Below are 10583 nucleotides of genomic sequence, written 5' to 3'. Positions count from 1 at the left end.
TTTGCTCTGCGTATTGCTTGGTTGAACTTCAAATCTTTGGGCGACGCTGTAGATTTCGTCTTATAGACGTTTTGTGGCTGTTTCTCCTGTTATCAACTCATTCCCATGCCCAAAGGAAATTTTGTTTAAAGATTTTTAATATCACATTCTAGTGTATGTGGATCTATCAAACATTTATCACCTCAAGTTTGTAATGTTCATTTATCACCAGGACTATGGGACTTGAAGAATGTCCCTCGCCTTCCTTAAATACTATTAAATTCATAGCTTTTTCCTCTTTTCAAAATCAAATTCAGAAGGGCATTTTAGGTTCGGTCGGTTTTATTTTTGATCTCATTGGTTGATTGAAACTGAAAGTTTAACCAAACCGATTGGGATTGAAAATTTAGGGGGAAAAGAGATTAATACCTTTTCAAGGTGTATAATTTTAGATTTTTGTCCTTGATTTTTTATTATTGTTTTAGTCAAATAACTATAATAGTTGAAAGGGTATTAATAAAAAATAAATGGTAAAAATTAAAGGCTCGTTTCGTAAAGGGATTCGTTCCCTGATTCGAATCATGATTCGTGGTTTGTTACAGTATTTTCTCTCACAAAAAATACACGTAAATTAAAAATGATTCTAATCACATGATTCTAATCCATAAACCAAACGGTATTTAAGATTTATGTCCTCTTAAGTGAAAGTTTAGTAATTTTCTCAAAAATTGTTTTTAATATTTCCATTGATGCAATAGTTGGTTTGGTTGGGATCAATCGGTTTAGGCCTCTAGTTTTAGGTCCGTGATAGCAGGTCCACTAAGTCTTTTTTAGCGTTACTTTTTTAAGTATCTCACATATTAAAGGTACTCATTTTAAAAAACTCTATCCTTACTAATTTTAGCCTAAAAAATAAAAATATATGAGTTAATATAAATGAGCTCTATTTCAAGGGGTATTTTAAAAATTGTCCCTTGTCTTTTGCTTTTGGTTTTGAAAAAAATTACATAGTATGTCATCACAAATCTATATTAATGCCATCTAGTGTCTCGGTTTTTCTTTTTTTATTAATTTCAATATTCTATCAAAATACTCTTCAAAAATTGGAATTAAATAGACCCGGTCATCTTTATAGAAAATAAAACATAATTTGGTAGGATATTTAATATTCTATTGAAATTATTTCTGATAAATTAAGTGGCATAAATGTTAAATTTATACTATTAGTTGCCATAAATGTAAAAATGACATTTTTTGAGTGATATTTTTATATTTCCCTCGTTGTTTTTTTTATGAGGTTTTTTTTTTTTTTTTTTGGTGTGTTTAAGCAATGTATTTAGGGGGAAAAAGATACATTACTTTGCCTATATCTTGCTTTTGATTTTTTTATACAGGTAATTGTTACATAAAAAAGGTTAAGTTTTCATTACTTCTAATCGGTGAAATACAAACATAGATTTATTGGCATGCTAAATAATTGATCAAATGTCCACACTAACCGTGCATTATGTTTGGTAGGAGAGAGGGATGGGGGAGGAAGAGCTCGAATCTCTTATTTGGTTAGAGAGAGATGAGAGGTAGAGAAGTGTGTTCTTCTTCATGGCCCACCAAATTGGATTCTATTGATGGAAGGATTCAAACAATCTATTCACTTTTAGTTTAAAAGACTATTTTACTCTATGATTAAATTATTAACAAAAAATTTAAATAGACAATATAGTAATTTAACAAAGAACTGTCATTTATCCTTTCAACTCACCCTCCATCCTACTAAACAATACGAAGGATTGTTACAATTCTCTCTATTTTTTCTACTCCTCATCCATTTAACTCTCTCTATTCTTCTTACTCTGAATCCCTCCAACCAAACGGAATCTTAATCTTTTCTATTAACATTTGGGTGAATTGTAAGAAGTGAATAAGATATCATCTATCCTAGAGCAAAACGTTCAAAAAAAAAAAAAAAAAAAAGGCCAAAGAAAATCAAGGATATTTGGTTTTCCCGCAACATAAGAATTGGGTACCTAAATTAGAGCAATTCTACAGAGTGTGATCAAATTCTCAGCCACTTGTATATTCCTGATTTGCTTATTAATTATTGTTATTATCACACAAAACTCAATAAAACATGTTCTTGTTTGTGTTCCAGCTTCATAAGGATTGCTATTCAATTGATATTTTTTAATCATGAAATTAATTGAACATATAGACGCACCGTCACTCACGTGGGATCAGATTCAAATGGCCCAGTCCACCGTGGGAGTTGAGCAATTTGCTTCCCATGCCATGCATGCCAGTTGTAATAGTTCTCTTTTGTATTGCTAAGTACAAGCATTTATCTTCAATTCCATAGCACTATTAAGGGGGTTTGGTTTTGTGGCTTTTCTTTGTTGAACCCAGCTTAATCTTCCTTTTATATCAATTATCAACCGCCTAATAATTATAGGTACTGTATATGTGTCTGGGTTTAACTTTAAACCCAATTTTTTCCCTAAATTTTTTTTTGGAATTAATTAACACAATTACATATAAATTCCACATGGAAATGTTCCTAATTGGAAATTTGTGTTTATCAAAATGAATGGGAAGTATATTAATAGTAACGGCACACAAAGAACTTGTAATAGCAGAAAACACAAAATAATAATAATAAATAATTAAATAAATAAATTTTGTGTCGGATAATTAGATGCAGCGTATACGTATATAGGTAAAGTCTTTCAAAGGATTAATTGAGCTAACATATAATACATATCTAGCTATAGATATAGTGTATCTAATTTTAGCATTGCTTTTGTTTAGCCATACCATACGCAAGAGTGTCAAATGAGAAATTTGTTATTGGATATGGGAAACAAGGAATAAGAAGGCCTTCCTAATATAGTAATAACAGGAATGGTTAATTAAGACCATTTATTCCTAATCCAGCCAATCTTATGTATAATAATCTCATGTAAATTTTAATTTATGTGGAACAAGTTAAACACTCGAATCTAGTTACAATGATATAATTTGTTAAAGGAGATAATTATAAAAGATTTTTTTATATATATATATAAACCAAAATGATATACAACATATCATAGATTAGCGAGTGGTGTTTCTTTGTGCAGTGCATTTGCTGTATTTCATGCACGCCTTAGAACATGATATTTTCCATATTAGTGGAAGCATTACCGTTACAAAAGTACAACATTACTGTATTCATCTTGGCAAATTAGGTTAAACATGACTTATTGCATATATAATAATATCTACATATGGAATTAATTGAGCGGGAGTTCATTCTGATGATATGTACCCTGATTAAGTTAATTACCGACTAAATAAAACGTTTATTTATTCACAAATGAAAAGAAGTTGGAAGTGATCACCAAGACCAATTCAAAAACAAAATAAGAAAAGAACATTAACATCATTCTCTACTTTCAATTTTCGGGGGGAGAGAGAGAGAGAGAGAGAGAGAGAAGAATGTTAAGCATCTATAACGTCTTAGCTACGACAGCCATTTTTTTTTTTTTTTTGGTAATTTTGGATATTTTCTTAAGTAGTATATTAATTAATTAGCAGTAGAAACTGGTATATTAATAATCTACACATTCGGTATACTATACTGTTTTATGTAATATAACGTTATTTTTTTTCAAGCATACATATATATATGCAAAGTTGTACTCGTGTGTAACGTTATTAATTAACACAAGTACACCTTTGCATATGCTTAATTGTCAGTTACCATACGAATTGTCAGATCCTAGCTAATTTCTAATTGATTGATTTATTATTAATATCTCTTTCTCTCAGCAAAAAAAAAAAAAAAAAAAAAAAAAAAAAAAAAAAGAGAGAAGATACATATATCTTGAAGTTCTTTGAACAATCTATGTCCGCTTTTGATCCAAAATTATTTATACTATCAAGCGACAAGTCGTAGCTCTAAGAGTACATACTATAATTGCATCATGACAACAGCCTTGGTTGGTAATTAATATACAGTTGAATTAGATTTGGTTTATACATATATAAGCTAAGATTAGCGCATATAAACAAACCAAGCAGTACGATCCTGATCAAATTATTCGAAATATTGTTCCATATATATAAGAATTTTTCCAATTAAAAGGCAAATTCTTTTTCGCGCGCCCTCTGGAAAAGAAAACAAAAATTATATGAACTTACTATTATTGCGTGTTGTTTTTTGTTTTTAGTTTAAAAGTTAAAAGATTTGGCCATGTGATATGATTATTTATCTCCCTTCTCTTATGCAATCAAGAAATGAAAGTACATGTTAAGAAAGGCATGCACCTTTGAAATTGATCACATCATGTTGGTCATAGTCTATTGAGCCTGTTATTATGGATAAGGATACCAAAAATACTAATGAATTCTTTTATTTTCCTCTTGAAAAACATTAATACTGTTAATTATTAGTGTATTAATGCCCATAGCTGCCTAATATAGAATTGAACACATATGTCCCCTTATTTATGTCTCTTTACATGTCACCCAATAAGATTAAGCGACGTAAATTGAAATATTTTTACAGGTCATAACTTTTTAATTGATGCAATATGAGAATTTAATTAACCTGACATAATATTATTAGAGAGACATGAAAGTGAATATGAATAAAGAGATACAAAAGATCGGTTCCCCTAATATCGTCTCACTCTCACTTTTTTTTTTCTTTTTTCCCCTAAGACCATTTACTTTTAATTTCAAAATTAACTGTCATGAGTTCTCCCTTTAATAATGTTTTCTTATCGTTCCTTAATTAGTTAAAAAAACCCCATTTAACATTTTTTTTTGTGCTAATAAAATGGGGACCATTCTATTGCAGCCTTATATAATTTCTCAACCATGCACATGCATGATTTCGTTATAATCCATTTTTCAATATTCCCTTTTTTTCCCTTATAGATATTTTTCTTGAGACATATCTCTATGCAATTTGCATGCTAACAAAGTAATGCAAATGCGTGTATAAAACCCCAAGCTACCTCTCCATTTTCCCATCCCATTTCTGATTTCTCTCCCCCTCTCTCTCTCTCTCTCTCTCTCTCTCTCTCTCTCTCTCTCTCTCTCTCTCTCTCTCTCTCTCTCTTTCCCTCTGTTGGAATTAGGCCACAGAGGGAGAAAAAAGAAGAAGATGGATAACAAAAAAGCAAGTAATATTAACTCCTCTCAAGACGTAGAAGTGAGAAAAGGGCCATGGACAATGGAGGAAGACTTGATTCTGATAAACTACATTGCGAATCACGGCGAAGGCGTATGGAACAGTCTAGCCAAAGCAGCGGGTAGTACATATACAGTAACTTATAATATAACATATTATAATTCTCTAGTTGATCCTTGTAGCATATAATTAACGTTTTTGTAGTTAGAGTTTTACACACTAATTATCATCAAACTTTATGAAAATTAGGTCTGAAGCGTACCGGAAAGAGTTGCCGGCTCCGCTGGCTGAACTATCTCCGACCGGACGTTCGGAGGGGGAATATTACACCTGAGGAACAACTTATTATCATGGAACTTCATGCTAAATGGGGAAATAGGTATGCCATTTCTACGTACGTGGTGATTAGCTAATATATGATCATGATATTAGTTAGTCGATGTTCGTACTAAACTATTAATATATAACACTATTTTTCATCCAATATCTATGATTGGTACTTATTTGGATGAGAAAGAAGGTTTTTCTTTCTGATTTCATATGATCCTCTCGTTACTATATAGCAATTATTTGCATTCTTAATTGTTCTTGTAGAGATAGACAAAGGGACATTTTCGCTATAATTAGCTGTGGGAACTCATAACGGCCATACAAAATTAAAAAAAAAAAAATTGATTAATTTGCAAAAGTTGTTAATTGATTTTTCAAGGCCACATCCAAAGACTTCCGTAATCTTGTTTCTTTTTATTTTTGATTCATCAATACTTTCTCTTCTGCATTCTATAGTAATTAATTTCGTTCATGATCATAATTATCAAGATGGAAAGTATATAAATATATTTGTGTGTATATATAATTTGGCCTAAAAAGTTGCATCATTCTTTTTCTCCTTTTCTTCAATTTTGAGATCATGAGCCACCAAAAAAACACGTACGGGAATAAAACTCATCATGGCTTGATGTACTATATATGGGGTTATGAGGTGCAAAAAGGATGATGGAGATGCACCAAGAAAGATTAATAGGCGTATACATATATATAGATATAGATAATATATATTTTCCGATGTTAGTAATATAGTACTAGCTTTGAAAAATGTTGTCAATATGCAAAAACAACTTATATTACAGCTGTGGATATGGGCGGGGCAAGAAGTTGATGAAAGCGAAACAGCAAATTGGGGCAATAATAAATTAAAGCTTCCCTTCTTAGCTGAACCTCTATCAATGGGTCCCATGTTAACTCTTCCCTTTCTCAAGAAAGAAAAAACCCCTTTTGCCTTTGGTTGAAATAGACATCAACCATATAAGTTCTTCGCCTCTTCTACACCAAGGGCATGGTCCCCAGCTCATTTTTTTTTTTAATATTATTATAATATGGAAAATTAATATGGGTGAAGCTATGAAAACTTTCTCTAACAAAAAAAAAAAAAAAACAATTGGACAATTAAAAAAGAGTAAATACATGATCTCGTTCCTTTATATTGAAGTTTAGAACTAATTAAAACCAGCAGGATACATTAGATTTGTAAAACATGCAAAATTAAGTCCGACATCCTTTTTCATTTTCTTGGCTAGGATTGATGATGAACATTTAAATTTGTTATTAATTAACCATATATTGACCATATCATATATCTCTATATCCATTGTCTATAAACTTTTTCTAAGTACTGGAGAGAGAAGATCAGGAGGGAGAAAGAGAGAGAGAGTCTCAAGACCCATCTATGATTTCTTCTTCTTTTTGGCCAGATCTCACAATTTATAATATGAGTCTTCATAGGGAAAATATATGCGCCATTTTAAAAGGAATAATGATATATAGTACTAGTTATAGACAAACGAGTGCTAGCAAACTAACTAAACAAAAAAGAAAAAGAAACACATTATGCATATAGATATATACAAAGTACCTATTATATGCATGCTAGCTGTGCTTTACAATCTTAAGCAATGATGGACTCCCAAGTAAGCTCGGTGAATATGTAAATGAAAGAACATGGAATTATAATATTATTGTTTGGAATTGAATTGAAATTGGTGATTGCGATGCCTAAAGGCAAAGCAAGACGTGTTTTTTTTTTTTTTTTTTTTTCCCATCGGAAGTAGCTTTCAAGCAACTAGTTTAGTTTCCCTTAAATAAAAGAGCCCAACATGTAAGACTTTCATTTTCACCATGGAACATGCCCCTTTAATTATTACTAATATAAAATATATTTATAAAATATTTCCATATTGATCCGCAAGCTTCTCAATCTCATCACATCTAATCCATAAAAATTAGATCGTAGCTGTATGTCACGAAAACACTTTCTATATATGGCATTTTTTTATTATATTCGAGCTCTTTTTTTTTTTTTTGGCAATTATATGCCATAATCATGATTGAGATTGATGTTTGCACAAGTTGCCATACATATTGATATTCTGAGTCAACATAGATTGAACATGTATGTAGTACTTGGAAACGTGCATAAATTAAAGTGACAATTAACAAACGACCCTGATCACACACACACACAGAGTACTAGATTTACCAACGTGAAACAAATGTTAGTTTCAATGTTGATTTTGCAGTTATATATATATATATGTTCATCCACTATCTTATTTCTTTAACTTCCATTTTTTGACGATCCGTTATATAATTATCCCCATTATATTAATTTTTAATAATTAATATTTTCACACTTAATATATATTTTTTAATGAGCTAGTTGAAATTTATGCTGCTATTTTCTTCTTCTTTTTTTTTTTTTTTTACTTGGAGTGGTGACATCTAACTCTATACTTTATGGTGGAGTTAGATATGAAATTATCGTTAGAATATATTTGAAACCGTGAAATCTATGCTACTTAATAGTACTAAATGAGAAACCATATTGGTCAGCATAGATATATGGTAGTAAATTTTGATAATGAATTAAGGAAAGAAAATTGGGAACTAATCTAGATTCAAATTAATCAAATTGCATACACACCAATATCCTTGCTAATTAATCACGTAGGTGGTCGAAAATTGCGAAGCATTTGCCGGGAAGGACGGACAATGAAATAAAGAATTACTGGAGAACAAGAATCCAGAAGCATATTAGGCAAGCTGATCAACATCAGAGCAACAATATGATTCACAGACAAAACTCCGAGATGATGATCATCAATAATCAAGCAAGCACAAGCCAAGCATCGGCCTGCAACACTGTAGATGCAATGGAGATCAGTAATACTTATTCTCCACCATTTATATCACACCAAGGAAGTTACAATATAGATCATCAGACTAATTATCCTCTCGCTTTACCTCCGACAACTACTAGTACAACTTCATCATCAAATATTGATCATCAGAACTATAATTGGAGCGCCATGGAGGATCTCTGGTCTATGCAATTATTCAATTCAGATTAGTTGACGTCTTAAAACAATATTATATATATATATATATATCAATGGTCAAAATTTTATATATTATTTACAAATACATATATTCTTCCTGGCCATCTGGAGTACTATGGGGTATAACTATTTTAGGTTTCTTTATAATTGTACGAATATTCTTCATATATATATATATATATACGTGACATTTTTATATTGTATACGTACTTTCATATATATTTTAAGCATGGCTTGTAATATGTAGGATTACAAATAATATAAATTATATCTCTTAAAGTTGTATCCATAGAAATCAATTAAAGATCAGTCTTTTCTATCTTTTTAAGTGTTATTTGTTATGGATATATATCTCAGAATATTTGGGATATAAATTGAGCAGGACCAAATAGATATACATACACTAAATTAAGCCACAAGTGGCTGAAATATATCTTTCATGGTAGACAAATACCAAGGTGATGTCTCTTTCTGTTTCCTTGGAATGACTATATATTATTTACGAGAAACTATAGATAGTTGTACCTCCATAGCTTATTTAGTGATAATTTTTGTCTGATAAGGACTAACTCTCCACTTACTGCTTTAAGCATGACTTTTCCTTTCTCTAACCTGAATAGCTTGATTGCTTATACTAATAGAAGTAAAGTCAATCTGTATTTAGTTCAACAGAGACCTAATATTTTGTTGAGATTGGCACATGCCCTTTTCTTTTTTTTTTTTTTTAATTTCTTGGCGATGATAATTATTTTCTATACAAAAGGTTTAGTGGGGTCCGATTATATAATCGATATATATATATATAGGTTTTTTTATCGAGGGGGAATATTCTATATATAACTGCATAGATATATATAAGAACATGAGCAACATGCGTACACATGAAGACATATGAATATTCATTACAAAAACAAAAGTACTGATCGAACCTAATCGAAATTAAACCTCCACATGCTAAAGGCAACATTTTCTATTCTTGTCAAATTGTATCTCTTCTTTTCCGAAGATGTGCATGGCCATGCAAAGCAAACTAATTAGATCCGACGTCAACCTAACTCTTTGCAAAGACCTCTAAGGAAGTGTTCACATGCCCCCACACCCTTCTAATTATTCATAATTATGATCTACTTGTCAATGGTCTAGCACACAAAAAAAAAAAAAAAAAAAAAAAAAAAAAAAAAAAAAAACAATTTTTTTTTGCTAATTAAAAAATGTGACTCGTGGTTGCCATCACATCCTCTATCCTAAGACCTCAAAGGAAGTCTTCACATGCCCCCACACCCTTTTTAAAGTCACAATGATCTACTTGTCAATGGTCTAGCCACAAAAATTTTGTTTTTTGCTTTTTATTTATTATTATTATTATTATTTTGCTTGCTGAAAAAAGGACTCACGTATGCCATGACACCCTTTATCATGTCGTATATATAAGAAATATCGTCGTCCCCAATTCTACTCATCTAGATTAAATCTTTAGATTATTACGTTTCTTTTTAATTTACATTCTAAATTTTAAAAACTCACGTTTTACCTCTTGAGCTTTAAATTATTTTCACTTAACTCATTTTGTTGTAATTTCTATTAAAAACAGATAAAAAAAAGAAAATAACATAGTCACGGGGTCTTTTTATTTAAATTTCTGTTAAAAAGAAACAGATAAAAATCACATGACCACACTTAACTCTCTCTTTTTCTGTCTGATTTTAATAGAAATCACAACAAAAACACTTAAGTGAGAACAATTCAAAATTTAAAAGATAAAATAAGAATTTTTAAAATTTAAAAAATAAATTAGGAATTACTTTAAAATTTTGGGACACTAGTGAGAATAATTCTAAATCTTTAATAAGAATCCACTCATTTTCAAACATAGAATACTAGCTGGCAGATGATTAATATATTTTTGAAAAATGATATTAAAACTATATTAGTGGTATATCTACGTATAACAACTCGTTTAGTTTTAGTGGATGACATCGGATTATACCTAGGCTAGCACTTGAAATGCAGCCAAACCCTCGACTTTAGCATCCAAG

General features: G+C 30.5%; 1 protein-coding gene across 1 annotated transcript; it reads left to right on the top strand.

Moving 5' to 3' along the window:
- Positions 1 to 5058: 5058 nt before the first annotated feature.
- LOC21403415 (myb-related protein 305) lies at positions 5059 to 8741 on the top strand. Its single transcript, XM_010110485.2, has 3 exons — positions 5059 to 5273; positions 5402 to 5531; positions 8160 to 8741. Exons 1-3 carry the CDS (start codon positions 5126 to 5128, stop codon positions 8557 to 8559), a joined length of 678 nt encoding a protein of 225 aa, XP_010108787.1. The 5' UTR covers positions 5059 to 5125; the 3' UTR covers positions 8560 to 8741.
- The last annotated feature ends 1842 nt before the right edge of the window (positions 8742 to 10583 follow it).

The sequence above is a fragment of the Morus notabilis genome, unplaced genomic scaffold (genome assembly GCF_000414095.1).
Source record: "Morus notabilis unplaced genomic scaffold, ASM41409v2 Scaffold39, whole genome shotgun sequence".
Classification (NCBI taxonomy): Eukaryota; Viridiplantae; Streptophyta; class Magnoliopsida; order Rosales; family Moraceae; genus Morus; species Morus notabilis.
This window is presented reverse-complemented; position numbering and strand designations above follow the sequence as displayed.

Bases quoted from the DNA above. Each gene is read 5' to 3' on its own strand.
- LOC21403415 (XM_010110485.2), top strand. From the start codon at position 5,126: ATGGATAACAAAAAAGCAAGTAATATTAACTCCTCTCAAGACGTAGAA. The intron at 5,274-5,401 runs GTAGTACATATA...TATGAAAATTAG, and splicing joins CAGTCTAGCCAAAGCAGCGG to GTCTGAAGCGTACCGGAAAG. The intron at 5,532-8,159 runs GTATGCCATTTC...TTAATCACGTAG, and splicing joins CATGCTAAATGGGGAAATAG to GTGGTCGAAAATTGCGAAGC.